This window comes from Schistocerca nitens, chromosome 1 (genome assembly GCF_023898315.1).
Source record: "Schistocerca nitens isolate TAMUIC-IGC-003100 chromosome 1, iqSchNite1.1, whole genome shotgun sequence".
Taxonomy (NCBI): Eukaryota; Metazoa; Arthropoda; class Insecta; order Orthoptera; family Acrididae; genus Schistocerca; species Schistocerca nitens.
The window spans coordinates 650,856,533-650,875,501 of record NC_064614.1 but is presented as its reverse complement, the minus strand read 5'-3'; the positions used below and the strand labels follow the sequence as shown (position 1 = coordinate 650,875,501).

Below are 18,969 nucleotides of genomic sequence, written 5' to 3'. Positions count from 1 at the left end.
CTGAGTTCGCTGTTTGAGCAAGCTAACCTGCCTTAGCCACATTCCTTGTTGAATAATTAGTGACAGCATTCAGCAATTGCCGCCCTCAATGCTGCTGCAATACACTGCTCAGGTTCACACTCGCACTATATGCCCTTATATGGTTGCTATGCTACAGCTTCATCTGTTTGCTAGGAAAGATAGCTTTCCTCGTTGGACACTTAAAACCAGCTACTAAGATGCCTCCTTACATCCCTCACACCTCACTGGAAGGAATCAATATGAATTCTGCAAGTGATGATCTCGTGTGAATTTAATTGCACTATTGCTCAACAATCAAATTGTAATAGTCACATCTATTAAATATCTGGGAGAATGCATATGGAACAATTTGAAGAGAAATAACAATATTAAAGAAACCATAGGAAAAATAGATGCCAGAAACTGAATTGTTTAATAAATGTGAAAGCCACACAGATGTGCTCATCCAACTGCAGTGGCAGGTGCTACACGAGAGGTGGTGTGCATTGTGGTGTGGTCTACTGTTAAAATTCAGTGTGTTTACATTCCTCGAAGAGTCAACCACCACATTGATTTCTCCTTTTTATATATATATATATATATATATATATATATATATATATATATATATATATATATATATATATATACCAAAAAGATCTTGAACGTAGGTTTGAGTTCATATTGAGGCTTACCATCAGTTGTTCCTGTGCACCATTTACGCCTGGAACAGGAGAGCAGGAAGTGTCAGTGGTACACGGAGTACCCTTCACCACACATTTTAAATTGGCTTGCGGAGTATAGTTTTAGCTGTAGAAGCCTTGTCAACATTGCTCCACAAAACACATAATGGCACTGCTCCTAATTTAGAGTTTTATTGGCATGATTATGAAAGTAGTCCTATTTTAGGAGACAATTGGTATATGTATTACTTGCACATCCTCACAAAATAGGTTCCAACTAATCTGTTCTCCAAAAACTATTTAGTTTGTTAACTGCCATACTTAAGCAATGGACACAAATCCCAGACAGTGTGATTTTGCTGTTACTCTATTCACTAATATTATGATCTGAAGTAGAACTGGTTTTGAATTTTTTATCACTGATCTATGATGACTGCACAGACAGTGACAGAGGTTTTGATTTATTGTGGCAGTGGGCAGGGCTACAGCCGCCATCTTGGTGCCTTAACATTCCTACACTCAGTTCGCATCCTGCAGTGGCAGTGGGTGATCTGTGTCCCTGTTATGTTGCTTTCTGTGACATGTTAAAATGTGCACTACAGTAGAAAATGCCATCAATTCTGAGGTGCCTTCTGTGATTAGGTTGTTTGGGCCAAAAACTGCAAACCAATTGAAATTTTTTCTCAACCTTTGTAATGCATGTGGAAAAGGAATAATGAGCGAAAGTTGAGAGAGACAGTGGTGCATTGATTTTAAAAATGGCCGTCCACTGTTCAGAATGAGAACCACAGTGGTAGGCCTAGCCTTGTAACTGACAGACTGAATGAAAATCAACAACAAAATTCGTGTTTGATCACCCCATCATACAGCCCACATTCGGTGCCGAGCGACTACCGCCTCTTCCTATCAATGAAGATGTAGCTCACTACACAATACTTCGATAATGACACCAAACTGCATGTTGGTATAAATCTGAGGTTGCAGTTGCAGGCAGCAAATTTCTACAGAGGTGTTGTTGGAAAATTTGGGTCACGGTACGATAAATGCCTCAGTTGGCTATTATGTAGAAAATAGCTTAAGAGTGTACCTTTAAAATGTATATAACATAATATGATTTTTTCCCATATTGTTATTTTTTTGTTTCAAAATGTCTGTTCTTTCTGGATAGCCCTCATATTTAGGTATTCTGGGAGAACATTATCATAATCATAAAATGTTAAATGTGGTGCCTGCAGTAGTATATTTTGTAATTGTAATGGTCATCCATATGTAAGTAAATGGCATTTATTATTTTTTTTCTTATACCCTCATAGTTCCAGTATCCCTTTAATTTATGAGGAGTTCCAGTGTCCCTTTAATTTATGATGAGTGATATTTTATCAATTGGAGATATGATTTTTATATGGAATATTAACTGTTGTTAACATCTATAATACTGAAAATATGGTCTACTATTTCTTCCTCTTTCATTTACTCATGCTTCCCTTACTTAAACTACCCCACCATTCATTACATGCACATTTGCTTAGTTCAGCGCTGATTTACTAACTCCTAATTATTATACATAGATTTTTTATTGTAGTTACGTTTTGTATCAGATGCAGTATTTAAGGTAGTTCACATTTGTTACAGGCAATGGTTGCTTGTTACCCTGGTTATGGTTCACGTTACGTAAAACATGTGGACAACCCTAACCGAGATGGCAGATGTGTTACTGCAATATATTACCTTAATCGTGACTGGAATGTGAAGGTAAATGTATGTTTATATTGTGAAGAATAATTTCGCAAATGTCAGAGAAATGTGAAAGAGAGTGTAGCTATGTTCTAAATGACTGTGGAACAGAAACCAATGTTCCAAAGAATCGACTAGTTCATCATATTTGTGCATAGAGATCTGTGATTGCCCAGTATGTTCTGGGTTGTTGCCAGGAAATCATGCAGGCTACTGTTACATTTGCTGGTGAAGCAACTCAGTTTCAGTTTTTGTAACTTCTTTCACATGAAACACAAGCATTGAAAGTAATACCTCTTATCACAGTGGATAACTAAAATCCATTTCATTTGGGGCATTCCTGTTTATGTGTGTCCACAACTGCCAACTTTGTTCTGCATGCATAGTGATGTTGAAGAAAACGCAAATTACATGCAAAATTTCTATCAGAATTTGGTGTACATAATTTCTCTTGTTAGCTATCTAATAGCGGATGAAACTGTAACCCAAAACATTCTCATTAGTTAATATTTTATAAAGGAGGGAACATGCAGGCTTCAAAGCTGGTAGTAGTCTCCAGTTAGACATCAATATGAGTTATGTAACAACATTCTCCCAGATTTTTTAGTATGATCAAGGGCCTTGATATTGTCATGTCGAATCTGATTCGAATACAGTTCTGCTTTTTTTTTATTTGTTCCATGATTGCAACACCCATTCAGCAAAGTGTTTTTTACGATCAATCCTTGCTTTTGAAACAAATGCATGCAGTTCAGTATAAGGCATGCTGTTAGCAAAATTGAACAAGTACAGCCTACAAACGATGTGGTTTAGTTGAGTTTATGTCTGGCACAAAATTCTGCTAAGAATGACTGAATTCCATGGCTGGAGTAGGGGGAGCAGGGATAAAAAATAATAGAGATAATGGAAACTGGTTAATAATTGCTGCTTGAATAATCAAAACAATTGGAAAGAAATTGAAAGTTACACATATCCTGAGTGAACTTTAACTAGCACTAATACCAACAGACCTTTGAAATTGATATATTTTTGGATTAACATTCATAAATTTAAGTACCTCTTTTTCCTGTTACCACTATTGTGCATAGAGATTGGTATGACAATACTGGTTCCAGATTGCCCCACCTCTGCTGACGCAAATTCTTCTTGTCTGCTTCGATCCTCTTGATATAGGATTCTCGGCGTGGGCGAAATTATGAACATATGGGGTTATTAAGAAACTTCATCTTGCTAATGACTTCCATAACACTTCTTTAATGTACGGTCAGAATACACATTTTTGAACAATATTAATGTGGCAGAACTCTTCATACATCTGCCAGCCACCACTTACAGAGATAAGTAGAATATACAGAACTTAAAAATTTGAAGAGTGTATCTCTACTTATATTGTTTGCATACCAAGATTATCGCTGATTGGCATCACTGTTGCTAAGGGTAAAGTTCAAAACTGCACCACAAATGACTGATAGCCCATGCAGGATGACTTGTGCACCGACATAGTTCTTAGTCTCAATAGCAATATTGTAAGGCAGCTATGCCTTTTCCTCCTATAGTTACGTGGCATCTTCTGTGTGAGCGGTCCAATGCTGTTGCTCAAGCGCCTGCACGAAGACTGATGCCTTCTTAACAAAATCATTACTTACATAGACAAAACTGGTGCATCCTTGAGCCCCTGGTGCATATATAATAAGTTATTTTATACCAGCGATAATATTGGTATGCAAACAAAACAAGTGGAGATACACTCTCCAAATTTTTAATTTCTGTATATTCGCCTGTTTATCTCTGTAAGTGGTAGCGGGCAGACGTATGAAGAGTTCTGCCGCATTACTATTGTTCAAAAATGTGTATTCTGACCATACATTAAAAATCTGTGTGTGTCAAAAGAAAAGAACGAGAGGAAAAAAATAATATGACTGATTACATTGTTCATCTCTCTGATTGTCCCTCAGTGTATGTAGAGCATTGATCACCAGTGGTGGTACTATATTGAGTGCTAAAATTCAAGCAATTTGTTGTGATTTGGCTTGAGGCTTTTTTAAATTTCATGTCTTGGACACACAGTGGTGTTTTTCATTCTAAAAGGGGGAAAAAATCATCATTCAGCTACCAAATTTTATTTATTTGCATATTAGTTTCAGAGCAAATGGTTTGTTTACTTCATTCAAGGTTTGTTGTGAATAGGACAGTGCTCCACTATGACTACGCTACATCAATTATACAAGCTCAAATGAAAGAAATTGTTTGCTTTGAAAAAATAGTTATAATGCTTTTGACTTAATCAAGATTTCCTTTACAAAACATTCATAAACTTGTAAATCATGGAACTCATGTCTTTTCAGTTTTTATACTATTAATATTCCATTGAAGGAAGGGAGCAATGTGAAGACTCTCTGCAATGTTAGTGTTGTTGGTGGGGGTGGTGGTGGTGGAGGAGGAGGAGGAGGACGACGACGACTACTACTACTTCAGCCTATAGACTGGGTTTGTTGCAGCTCTCCACACTAGCCACTCTCTCTCTAAGTCTCCAGGTTCTCCGTGCATACAGCCTTCTTTCATGGTTCTTAAATCAGGGGTTAGCCATGATTAAATTATGCACCATGAAAAATTGTAGCATAGTGGCATGGACTCGGCAAACATTTTGAGCTTTGCTGCCTCTATAAAATTTTATTTTAAATTGTTCCTTCCCTAAAAAAGATTTAGGAAGTACTACCACAGCAAAGATGAACATGTAGATGTTAGTATCAGTGGCATTGAGAAAGAGCTATTAAACCTAAGACAACACGACCAGGTAGTCAGAATTAGTCGAATCACACAAATACCCAGCTGAACAATTTGTAAGAACACGACATGGAATGATCACATAGGTTCAATTGTAGTTAAGGCACGTGGATACTGGGAAAATGCAGTCAAAGGAGACTGCCTGTAGGTCAGTTGTATATCACATAATGGACTAATGCCACAAAGTAGGTCCCGGTGGTACCTTACATTATGTATATAAGGAAAGCTTACCCAGCAAGTTTTTTGAATGTTGACTGTTTGTGGGAAGATCATGCTGTGCTTCGAGTAAGAAAGAGAGATATCTACCAGCACATTTTGGAATTTGACAGTGGCAGGACCGTTGCCTACGGAGATTGAGTTTCATCATTTTGAGATGCTGCTGCTCGCATTATACTCCAAACAGCAGCACCATGTGACTCATACCCAGAGAGACACATGATGTATACTCTGGTGAACAGGATCATACAAGGTGTGATCAAAAAGTAATGGGAAGTTTTTAATTTCACAGGCAATAAATCTGATTTTTCAATTTTTTTTAACCGTTTTGAATATTTAGTTGATAGTTGAAAAGGATATACATGCTTTCATTTTTAGTTTTGAAAAAGGTGGATCAAAGATTTTGCTTTAAAAATTAAATAAAGTGCAACACCATGTTCGAAATGTTGATTGTGGCTTTTGGCGAAGCTACTATGAGTAAGACAAGAGTTTACAAGTGGTATAAATGTTTCAAAGAGGGTCGAGAATAATTTGAAGACGATTACTACCATGGACGTCCTAGCACATCAGCTACTGATAACTGTGGAAGAAGTAAAGAAAATGGTTCTGGAAAATCGTGGAATCACCAGCAGAGAAGTTGTGATGATGTCAGCATAACCATTGGTTCATGGCAAGCAGTTTTTTCCAGATGTTTTGGCCATGAAACATGTAACAGGAAAGTTTGCTCTGAAATTGTTGAATTTTGAACAAAAGTGACATTGTATAGACATCACTCGGGAATTTCTAAATGAAGTCAACAACGGTCCAGTACTTCCCAAGAAGGTTACAACAGGTGACGATGGACGGGTATATGGATATGACGTCAAAACCAAGATCTGTTAGTCCCAGTGGAAACTGCCTGAAGAGATAAGACAAAAAAAAATTGTTTTTACCAAATTGATCACATCTGAAAGTTCTTCTCACTGTTGTCTTCAATTACAATGGTATAGTTTGTCATAAATTCCTGCCTTATGGTCATATGGTTAATAATGAATGCTGCACTGGAGTTATGTGCTGTCTTTCAAAAAGACCAGAATTGTGGAAAAACCATTTGTACAAATTGCATTAAGATATTGCTCCTGCTCACGTCTGTGCTTGTACGTAATTTTTGGCAGGAAACAAAACAGCTATGTTGTTTCAGCCACTGGACTCCAGAAGTGATTCCAAGGTTGGTAAAAGCACTGGCACAAATGTATGTCTGAGGTGGATTACTTTGAAGGGAAGAAAGTTGTTGTTGATGAATAAATAGATTCTGTAAGAAAAGCATTCCCATTACGTTTTGTTCATACAGAAGTATCCACATGGACAATGCAGCAACATCTATGTAGGACAACCGGCCATCAGCACAGTGACCATTGTTGCAGTTTCCCTTGAAGAGACAGCAGAGAGCAGGACACCAATGAAGGTGCGTCCTATGATAACACTGGACACATTAGCAGCACCACATCACATTTCAGATGAGTCCTGGTTATGTATACAAGTGTGGAAAACAAACACCAGATAGCATTTTTCATCCTCCTAAGTACTCCATCACCTGGCATGGTGGTATGGAAGTAGTTTTGTACACAAAATGATTGCCTCTATTCACATAGCTGGTTGTTTGGACAGCAGGCATTACATTTCTGATTTATTAAGCCCATATCTGGTCATGTGTTGCCAAAAGACTGGCACTTTCCCAGTTACCAAAACTCCAGCGTTGAGTTGGAGAGTATCTAATGACATACCTGTATTTACCATATAAGCTCAGTTTGATTCAGTGCCCAGTTGGGTTAGGCACAATCATTGCCGCCTGAGCTGGCAGCTTTGCATACTAAATTTTGGACTCTGCACACCACCATATTTGAAAGCACAGCTGTGATCTATTCACTTTTCCTTGTAGATGTGTCACCACTACTAAAAAATTACAGATGAGTCTTTCAAATACCGAAATAATGTTTTTTATCTGGTAGCAGCATGTAAAAGTTGTAAATAATACAACTCAGGATTGCTGTTCGTAAATATAAAATTGGGAGACAGTTAAAATCAGATAAACTGACACATTTTTAACGGCATTCAGTAGGTCCTGAAAAAGATAAATGGTAAAAGCTTGTTGATGTATGCCTTACAAACAAAAAAAAGTTGGCAGGTTTATTGTACACTATATTGGAGGTTGGCAGCATAGTGTAGTAGCAAAACTCGAGAAACAGTGTCTGAACACATACTAATACCATTAAATAATACATTGTGTCACTAATTGAAAAGCTCATTTCTCTATCCTGTGCAAGCTTCTTCATCTCCCAGTACCTACCGCAGCCTACATCCTTCTGAATCTGCTTAGTGTATTCATCTCTTGGTCTCCCTCTACGATTTTTACCCTCCACGCTGCCCTCCAGTACTAAATTGGTGATCCCTTGATGCCTCAAAACATGTCCTACTAATCGGTCCCTTCTTTTTGTCAAGTTGTGCCACAAACTTTTCTTCTCCCCAACTCTGTTCAATACTTCATCATTAGTTGTGATCTACCCATCTAATCTTCAGCATTCTTCTGTAGCACCACATTTCGAAAGCTTCTATTCTCTTCTTGTCCAAACTATTTATCGTCCATGTTTCACTTCCATACATGGCTACACTCCATACAAATACTTTCATAAACGACTTCCTGACACTTAAATCTATACTCGATGTTAACAAATTTCTCTTCTTCAGAAACGCTTTCCTTGCCATTGCCAGTCTACATTTTATATCCTCTACTTCGACCATCATCAGTTATTTTGCTCCCCAAATAGCAAAACTCCTTTACTACTTTAAGTGTCTCATTTCCTAATCTAATACCCTCAGCATCACCCGACTTAATTCGACTACATTCCATTATCCTCGTTTTGCTTTTGTTGATGTTCATCTTATACCCTCCTTTCAAGACACTGTCCATTCCGTTAAACTGCTCTTCCAAGTCCTTTGCTTTCTCTGACAGAATTACAATGTCATCGGCGAACCTCAAAGTTTTTATTTCTTCTCCACGGATTTTAATACCTACTCCAAACTTTTCTTTTGTTTCCTTTACTGCTTGCTCAATATACAGATTGAATAACATCGGGGAGAGGCTACAACCCTGTCTCACTCCCTTCCCAACCACTGCTTCCCTTTCATGTCCCTCGACTCTTATAACTGCCATCTACTTTCTGTACAAATTGTAAATAGCCTTTCGCTCCCTGTATTTTACCCCTGCCACCTTCAGAATTTGAAAGAGAGTATTCCAGTCAACATTGTCAAAAGCTTTCTCTAAGTCTACAAATGCTATAAACGTAGGTTTGCCTTTCGTTAATCTTTCTTCTAAGATAAGCCGTAGGGTCAGTATTGCCTCACATGTTCCAATATTTCTACGGAATCCAAACTGATCTTCCCCAAGATCGGCTTCTACTAGTTTTTCCATTCGTCTGTAAAGAATTCACGTTAGTATTTTGCAGCTGTGACTTATTAAACTGATACTTCGGTAATTTTCACATCTGTCAACACCTGCTTTCTTTGGGATTGGAATTATTATATTCTTCTTGAAGTCTGAGGGAATTTCGCCTGTCTCATACATCGTGCTCATCAGATGGTAGAGTTTTGTCAGGACTGGCTCTCCCAAGGCTGTCAGTAGTTCTAATGGAATGTTGTCTACTCCCGGGGCCTTGTTTCGACTCAGGTCTTTCAGTGCTCTGTCAAACTCCTCACGTAGTATCATATCTCCCATTTCATCTTCATCTACCTCCTCTTCCATTTCCATAATATTGTCCTCAAGAACATTGCCCCCTGTATAGACCCTCTATATACTCCTTCCACCTTTCTGCTTTTCCTTCTTTGCTTAGAACTGGGTTTCCATCTGAGCTCTTGATATTCATGCAAGTGGCTCTCTTTTCTCCAAAGGTCTCTTTAATTTTCCTGTAAGCAGTATCTATCTTACCCCTCATGAGACAAGCCTCTAAATCCTTACATTTGTCCTCTAACTATCTCATTTTTGAGACGTTTGTATTCCTTTTTGCCTGTTTCACTTACTGCATTTTTATATTTTCTCCTTTCATCAATTAAATTCAGTATCTCTTCTGTTACCCATGGATTTCTACTAGCCCTCGTCTTTTTACCTACTTGATCCTCTGCGGCCTTCACTACTTCATCCCTCAAAGCTACCCATTCTTCTTCTACTGTATTTCTTTCCCCCATTCCTGTCAATTGTTCCCTTATGCTCTCCCTGAATCTCTGTACAACCTCTGGTTCTTTCAGTTTATCCAGGTCCCATCTCCTTAAATTCCCACCTTTTTGCAGTTTCTTCAGTTTTAATCTACAGGTCATAACCAATAGATTGTGGTCAGAGTCCACATCTGCCCCTGGAAATGTCTTACAATTTAAAATCTGGTTCCTAAATCTCTGTCTTACCATTATATAATCTATCTGTAACCTTGTAGTATCCCCAGGGTTCTTCCATGTATACAACCTTCTTTCACGATTCTTGAACCAAGTGTTAGCTATGATTAAGTTATGCTCTGTGCAAAATTCTACCAGGTGGCTTCCTCTTTCATTTCTTGGCCCCAATCCATATTCACCTACAACGTTTCCTTCTCTTCTTTTTCCTACTGTCGAATTCCAGTCACCCATGACTATTAAATTTTCGTCTCCCTTCACTACCTGAATAATTTCTTTTATCTCGTCATACATTTCATCAATTTCTTCATCATCTGCAGAGCTAGTTGGCATATAAACCTGTACTACTGTAGTAGGCGTGGGCTTCGTGTCAATCTTGGCCACAATAATGCGTTCACTATGCTGTTTGTAGTAGCTTACCCGGACTCCTATTTTTTAATTCATTATAAAACCTACTCCTGCATTACCCCTATTTGGTTTTGTATTTATAACCCTGTATTCACTTTACCAGAAGTCTTGTTCCTCCTGCCACCAAACTTCATTAATTCCCACTATATCTAACTTTAACCTATCCGTTTCCCCTTTTTAAATTTTGTAACCTACCTGCCCAATTAAGGGATCTGACATTCCACGCTCCGATCCGTAGAACGCCAGTTTTCTTTCTCCTGATAACGACATCCTATTGAGTAGTCCCCGCCCGGAGATCGGAAGGGGGGACTATATTACCTCCAGAATATTTTACCCAAGAGGACGCCATCATCATCGTTGAGGCACGCAAGGCTCCCCACCAACGGCAAGGTCCATGGGGGGGGGTATTAAATATTAGTGATGCATAATATCTAAGAGTTTGACATTCACAGGCAAAAGTCAGTGCAGATTTGAGTCAAAGATTGGAAATCTCATTTAATCTTCATACACCAATGAATAGTACACATAACACACCTGCAACACAATGAAAGAGCTACTATCCGCCTAGTCAAATCTTGAGTATAGATGTGTTACTTTCACCCACCTGCTTGTTCCCTAATTACTGATGCCTCTATACTTGATTCCTCCTAATAACTTTGTTTTTCATTTGAGTTTTTAATGAATTGGGCAATAATTTAAATATGTGATATCATTTTGTGTTACTGTGTCCTGCTGAAAGTAATGTCTTTTTCTCCACTTCTTCCGTAAAAATACACACAGTGAGAGAATAATCGTCAATGTTTAAAGTAATCTTTCATTATTCAGAAAAACTAATTTTTTTTACCTTTTTGGCATACAAAAAAACCATTTGGTATTCAATAAAAGTATTTCTGTTGTAGTTAGTAGTAGTAGTAGTAGTAGTAGTAGTAGTATCATCATCCTCCACGCTGAAATGGAAAGTCCCTAATTCTGTTGTTAATTATTGACTTAAAAAGATTTATATTTACAGTTAAGATAATCAGTATATTCGTGGTCTTATCTTGACATTCATTATTAGTCGACCACAATATTACTGTACCTCGGAGCAAAGGCACTTTGATTAACATAGCATGAGTTTTTAATTGTTACTTTATGAGGACATGCTGAACAACTTGATAATATGTGCACAACTGTCTTGAAATCATTCACAATGCAATGTGGTGATGTTAATTACTGTAATGTCATGGGAGGCCAAGTGCAATAATATTGTGGTTGGGTGGTAACAATTTATAATGCTTAAAGACTCTTCCTATTTAACACATAAGTAGGAAACACTCATAATTTACCGTTTCATAGGAAAATGGAGGCCTTTTACGAATCTTCCCTTTTGGATGGCAAGACAAAGTAGCAGATATAGAACCACTCTTTGACAGAATTCTTTTTTTCTGGTCTGATAGGCGTAACCCTCATGAAGTTCAGCCAGCATACAAGACAAGGTAAAATTAGCATTGATTTATTCTTGTTATTGCCTTGATGCTTGTTTAAGTTCATCTCTTGTGACTTAAAGTTGTCCATTTAGACCAAGATACTTTACCTTTTCAGATATGCTATTACACTGTGGTATTTTGATGCAAATGAAAGAGAAGAAGCCTGCAGAAGATATCAAAAAGAAAGTAAGTTACGCTCTTTTATTTCATTGGTTTTCGGTAAAAATTTGCAGTCATTAACATTTTCATTCTGTTTGACAGGAGACCATAGTCGACAGGTCACAAGCAACTGATGCTAAGTGGTTGTGAGTCAAAATCCAACAAATCAGTATGCTTCATAAACTTCACCTTTTGATGTGCAGGAAGTATAAAATCAAGTATTGTTGCATGTGAGTGTGTACTCAATACCTTTGCTCATGTTTATGTGCAGAAGGTTTATCTACTAAAAAACAATTAGAATTGTTCACAATGGTGCAGTGCTGCCTAGAAGTCATTGAGTGGAGTCTTCTTTTATTGTTGTTAAAATTGTAATTTATGTAACAGTACTTGTAACATACTACGTATCACAATCAACGAAGTGATATTTTTTAATACCAAATACCTGTGTAAATTATTTAGAAATTCTTGAAATCAAAATATTAGTGTTTTGTAAAGAAAAAGGTCACCTTTTAAAATTATGTAAATATATTTACAGCTTTATGACATTTATGTAAGATAAATATTGTAATTATATGTAATATACAAACAATACAATAACTATTATCAGTCATTTGGAATTTGACTGTCTTCTATTTGGCGTGAAGCTGGCAGGTACACTTTAAAAGAATAATTGCTTCTTGGGAAAGAACTCTGAAATCACAATATAGGAAAGAACATCAACACTCCATTCATCTCATTATGAACTGTACTTCTTAATGACACAGATATGAGATATTTACAATTAGTAGCCTCAGAGAAACCAATCTTACTCTTATTTACTAAGGCATCTGTCAGTACTTCCTGTACAACAGACTACTGCATACAAGCCTAATGCTCACTTTAATATTCCTGAAGGTGTCGGAGATCAAGGTATTACTTGAGACTTTCCTTCTAGTACAGCAGTAAGTCAAGTAGTCTACCCTTATAGGAAGTTCCAAGATGTCAATTGTAAAGTATACTAGAGTAATTACTCTCATTACAAAAATAGACAGTTATATCATAATTACTTCCAGCAATATTACTCACCTAGAGGAAATACCCTTTCTCACGGGCAATTTTGAGTCGTCTTTTTTTTTTCCGTGGGGCAGGATTATTGTTTTTCCTTAACACGTGGGTAACACAAACATAACAAAAATGAAATGATCGTACGGCATTGTTGGCCGGGAGACCCCACGCGGGGTGTTTGGCCCCCGAAATTGCAAGCCCTCTTTAGCTGACGCCACTTCGGCGACTTGTGAGTCAGTGATTATGAAAGACACACAACACCCAGTCATATCGAGGCAGCCACAAATCATACTAATAAGTAAGGATTCATGATTTATCAGCTAATTTAATGAATGACTATGAAATAAAGTTACACTTTTTTGTAAGCACCATCCCTCAGTGCATAGAGAGATGTTATTACTCTTTTTATGTGAAAAAAGATCTGTTCTCTGCACGAACATCTTCAGGGAGGGGGTGAGGGTATATAACTTGCTTCATAAATTAATTTTATACTTACTGGGTTTATCACTTGGCATCCAGAGTAGGATGTGGTGAATGCGTTGAATTGATCAGCAGTTACGATTAGATCAGGTAATGGATAAAGCTGCATCCCATAATCAAATCCCCAATAAACAGGGCATACAGCCAGTGGCAGTGGTGCTAGGTGTGCTTGGCTTATTATAGTCTTTGCAAACTACGAACAAGGAAAAAATTATTATTAGTGACAAGTAGAAGAGAATTGTAATACTGGTAATACAAATGTCTATGTCAATAATTGGAACTCACATGCTGTGGTATATCACCAGAGGTAGGAAAATAAATAGTATTCCGACACATTTTAGTCACCAGATCTTCCCGTATTACTACTATTTCTTGGGTGCAGTACTGTATTCGGCAAGGACTTGTGCTGAAGATAGCTGAAGGAAGTTTCTTTTTCAGCTCTTCTGTGACAAACGTTGGCAATGGTGGTCTGTCCAGGAAAAAAGAATCTCTCTATGAATACGGGATGCATTTACTCGCATAAGTCTACATACACGCAACAGGTGCTCAGTGACGTATCACAAAAACTGTAAAATCTCAGTAACAATGATGATGTATCCCCTTCCATAAACCAGAATTTTATGCAGTTAAATAACAGCATGAAATTCTGTCTCATAAACTAGAGTACTGACACTGAAAGCAAAGTGGCTTTCATCTGAACGTACCTGGGAAGGATGCTAGCAAAAGCAGGATCAACAGGGCCAGGAATGAATATGAATTTGCTATTTGCTGTTAATTTAGGAAACTGAATAATCATATCCCCTAGAATTTTAAATTTTTCCTTAAGGAGATAAGCATGTGCACTGCCATGCTGTGATGAGAGGAAATTGCCCATCAGCACAAATGCCACTGGTGGACATTCTGAGTAGCCCTGAAATAATGTTGAAAGCTTTTCTAATACCTGAAAAACAAAATTGGCATTCTTGAGTGACAAACCATGCAAGTGTGTTTTCAGCTTTTTAGTAATACAACTGCAGCAGACATTGTTATGTGTGAAATCCTCAGTACCTTAACATTGTCTACCCAAACATCAGCAATAAATACAATGGTAGCATCCTCATTTTCCTCTTCTATTTTAAGCAGCTTCTTTGACAGCTTCAGACTTTTGCTGGAAGGACCTCCAAATGTGTTCATGTTTCCAAAATAATCTCTGTTTGACAAAGAATAAGTAGGTAACTGGAGAACTGAAAACTGTAAAGAACTATGGCACGAATACTTTTTTTTAATCCAGAGCAAATTGATGTAAGTATAATTTACACAACATTCACTCAAAAATAAAACTTGTTGCTGTTAATGACACGCAAAAGGTAGAAGATACAAAAAAATTTATCTCCAGTCTCATTAACTCTTCAACACTGATGACAGCCACAGGGGATGTAACTGTCAGCATGGGAGAGCCCCATTGTATATGGAAATAATGCCAGCAAATGAACACACATGAGCTTATATTACTTTTTGCCTGAAATATATAATTTTATGTAAGAAAAGGTAAGTGCCTTTTACTACATCTCTGGTCTGAAAAAGAAACAATTTTCTTTTTTTTTTTCTGTATTATGCATTGTCGTGGGGGGGGGGGAGGGGGTGTAGATTAGAAGAAAGGAACTGCTGTAATTTCGATTGGTTGGATTACATTACACTACATGAATGCATGGCATCTGCTCTTTCGGATATGTCTGACAGAATAGACAATACACGGAATCTGAAGCTGTGATACATTATGTGTAAATTGAAGGTGGAGGTGGGGAGAAAGGAAAGGAAAAGGATTACAGATGTCAGCTGCATTAACATTACGCAGAATCAGTGGCGATGAGCGAAAATGTGTACCGGACTGGGATTCGTACATGGGATCCTCTGCTTACTAGGCAGGTGCATTAACCACTGCACCTCCAAGACAGAGCGTTCTTACAACTGTGCAGATTATTCGGCACATCTCACAGCCGATCCACATTTCCACTGAGCGCCACCTGTTCATTTGAGTGCATCGTGTTGAAAAGAGTAGACACCGAACATTCATGTAATAATTCGCCTAGATGGGCAATGGTTCCATATTCCTCAATGTGGATGCACAAGTACATCCGACCTGCTGTGGGAATCTGAGTAGCAAGCATGGAAGAAATGGACAGGGTCTGCGGATAGGTGGTACTTGGTGGGAATATGCATTCTGACATAAGTACTTCCATTCCTTTCCTTTCTCCACACCTCCAGCTTCAATTTACATTCAAATCACACTACATGGAAAACAAAACAACTTGTAGGAAAGGTCACATATTAACACTTAGGTTTTATCTGGTAATTAAGTACTCCATAAAGAAAGGTATGAAAGCAAAGGACATTCACACCGATTTCCAGAATACACTGGGGGACTCTGCTGCTCCTTCATATTCAACTGTTGCCAAGTGGACAAATGAATTTAAATTTCGTCGGGAGAGCTTAGATGATGATCTGTGCAGTGTCACTACTCCAGAAATTATTGCAAAAGAGTGCACAAAATGGTCAAGGAGAATCGCCGATTGAAACTGCGTGAAATTGCTTGTGCTTGCCAGATGTTGTCTGAATGGGTATATCACATTTTAACTGCAGAATTAGAAATGAAAAAATTACCTGCAAGATGAGTGCCGCATCTCTTGACACTGGATCAAAAATGCATGAGAATGGACATATAGGAATAATATTTGACCCGTTTTAGGAGAAATAAACAAGATATTTTGTGCCGGTTTGTGACCACAGATGAAACTTGGGTGCACTACTATACCCCAGAGAGAAAACAACAGTCAAAACAGTGGAAACAAGCTGATTCTCTGTCACCAAAGAAAGCACAGACAATTCCTTTTGGTGGGAAAGGTCATGGCATCAGCGTTCTGGGATACAAAGGGGAATCTGTCGGTAGTTTATCTCCCCACTGGGCAAACAATTACTGGAGAATACTAAGCTAACCCCCTGGACAAATTGCAAAAAAAGATATGCGAAAAAAGGCCAGGTTTAGCAAGGAAGAAAGTCATCTTCCATCAAGACCATGCACGCCCGCACACATGCCGTCGCCATGGCAAAATTACACGAACTAAAGTGTGAATTGTTGCCACACCCGCATTATTCACCTGATATGGCTCAATCAGACTTCCAGCTCGTCCCAAAACTGTTATTTTTTTTGGTGGACGAAGATTCACTTCAAACGAAGAATTGATAACCGGAGATGACAACTAGTATGCAGGCCCGGAGGAAATTCAGTTTTGAAATGGGATCAAGGCACTGGAACATCATTGCGCCAAGTGCGTTAATCTACAAGGAGACTATATTGAAAAATAAAAAAGTTTCAGTGATTTAAGTACTTTTTTCCTATTCCATTCTGAGAACTTTTCAAACCAACCTCGTATTTGATTATTCTTTTCATGTACCCACATTGTTACCCCCATGTATTAATGCTTCAATGAGTTGACTGATTTCCATTGTGACTCAGCGGTATCGTAATCTTAGGTTACTATGTGTTTTGCTGTTTGAAAATACACTATTTTTAATATTTAAGACAAGCTGACAATCTTTGCACTTTTTGAGAGGTATTTCAATGAGGTTCTGTTATGGTAGTCATTTTAAGTTTCTCACAATGCCCTTTTGTGCAAAAGTGTTTCACTCAGCATCTTACTAGCAATAGCCTACGATTTGTTTTATGACTATTGTGCACTTTATCTTTAGAAACTTCTTTACAGAGAAAATCATTGAAGGATCCTCCTCTCAAGAACTGTTCCTCTAATGTTTGGTCAAGTATTCTTCTAAACTTAGCCAAAATTTCTCTGCATGCTCCTGCCCAGAACTAAATGTTTCCTATTTGACATGAGGCACAGTTCCATCTGTATCTAGCTTACTGAACACGCACATCTTCATTTGTTTTACTTGCCCTTTACATTGTTGCTAAAAGTGCCTCATAATGAGAGTAATTTCAATCAGGACAACATCAATTTGTTGCCATCAGATTTATTTCCATTCTGAAATCTTGTTTCCATTTAAATTAGATCATCGCCATATTTCAGTGTTTCTACAAACTGTATTAAAATAAAATGTAGTGACTGCTATACTAAGTCATACCATGCTAGTTAATGTACATCATCTACTTCTAATTTTGCCTATGGTGGTCAGGAATGGTCTGAAAAGGGTGTTGCTGAGGAGGTTGAGCTGAGGAACAATTGTTAGGAAAAAAATTGATACATTGTGCCTTTCAGAGTTATTTGACACTGAAGTTAGCTTTTCAGACTGTTTATCACTACTGTGTGTGTGTGTGTGTGTGTGTGTGTGTGTTTCATGAATTCAAACCATGTGTTGTTCTTGACAGGCTAAAAAATTCTAACCGGGATTCAATCCCATGACCTTTTTGTTTCCAGGCACTGTTTCACCACTAGACCACAAAGTGTAAATTTCCAATTTTGGAGCAAACTGACATGTCATTGATTAAAATACCCAAATTAAAAGCATATGCAGTTGTTTCTGTTGCCCTCTTTGGCTATGGTAATCACCCCTGCGCATCCTTTCCAGAAGTTTGTAAAATTGGAATAAATGAGGTAGTTCACTGGTGTTAATTTTGCTATCCATTTGATCAACAAACAGCTACAGAAATATGCTAAAAACACACAGCAGGAAATCAAGTGTTTCTTATTCTATATCTGAAAGCTTTGTGTTTATCCTGCCTAATAACCAAGCGCAATATAAAATTCTTCCTGGCTAGCATATGTTTAGAAAGAAAACTGATTTCCTAAAATGTCAGTGTAGCTACACCACAAAAACTGGTACATCTTGTAAGAGGGTTTAGATCAATTTATATAGGTTTCATACAATGACTCTGTAGTTTACAAAGTTCATTTAAGTGAGTTTGAACGTGCTGTTGTAGTCGATGCACGAGCAATGGGACTCAGCATCTCCAAGGTAGTGATGAAGTGTGGATTTTCCCGTACTACCATTTCACGAGCATGCTGTGTTAATATCAGAAATCCGGTAAAACATTAAATCTCCAACATCGCTGAGGCCAGAAAAAGATCTTGCAAGAAAGGGATCAACAACGACAGAAGAGAATCATTCAATGTGACAAAAGTGCAACCCTTCTGCAAATTGCTGCCGATACCAATGCATTTCATGAGCGTACCGTTAATATCAGGAATTCGGTAAAACATCAAATCTCTGGGGCCAGAAAATGTTCCTGAAAGAAAGGGATCAACAACGACTGAAGAGAATTATTCAATGTGACAGAAGTGCAACCCTTCCATTAATTGCTGCAGATTTAAATGCTGGGCCATCAACAAGTGTCAGCATGGGAACCAGTCAACAAAACATCATCGATATGAGCTTTTGGAACTGAAGGCCCACTCGTGTACCCTTGATGACTGCACGATACAAAGCTATACGCCTCACCTGGCCCCGTCAACACTGACATTGGACTACTGATGACTGGAAACAAGTTGCTTGACCAGACAAGTCTGATTTCAAATTGTATCAAGCGGATGGACGTGTACGGGTATGGAGACAACCTCATGAATCCATGGACCCTGGATGTCAGCAGG

The 18,969-nt window shown here is 38.0% G+C and overlaps 2 protein-coding genes across 3 annotated transcripts in view; one reads left to right on the top strand and one right to left on the bottom strand.

The window, feature by feature from the left end:
- Nucleotides 1-12,476, top strand: part of LOC126258697 (egl nine homolog 1) — a 65,850-nt gene extending 53,374 nt beyond the window's left edge. The window contains exons 2-5 of the mRNA XM_049955663.1: nt 2,316-2,435; nt 11,577-11,716; nt 11,823-11,893; nt 11,969-12,476. Coding sequence (XP_049811620.1) covers nt 2,316-2,435; nt 11,577-11,716; nt 11,823-11,893; nt 11,969-12,000 — 363 coding nt within the window. The 3' untranslated portion in view covers nt 12,001-12,476. The remainder of the gene's footprint in view (nt 1-2,315; nt 2,436-11,576; nt 11,717-11,822; nt 11,894-11,968) is intronic.
- Nucleotides 12,346-18,969, bottom strand: part of LOC126258671 (DNA polymerase epsilon subunit 2) — a 137,149-nt gene continuing 130,525 nt past the window's right edge. For both annotated transcript variants that reach the window (XM_049955662.1, XM_049955659.1), the window contains exons 6-10: nt 14,438-14,579; nt 14,095-14,330; nt 13,676-13,859; nt 13,407-13,583; nt 12,346-12,556 (exon numbers count right to left, since the gene is read on the bottom strand). In XM_049955662.1, the coding sequence (XP_049811619.1) occupies nt 12,470-12,556; nt 13,407-13,583; nt 13,676-13,859; nt 14,095-14,330; nt 14,438-14,579 (826 nt within the window). In that variant the 3' untranslated portion in view covers nt 12,346-12,469. The remainder of the gene's footprint in view (nt 12,557-13,406; nt 13,584-13,675; nt 13,860-14,094; nt 14,331-14,437; nt 14,580-18,969) is intronic.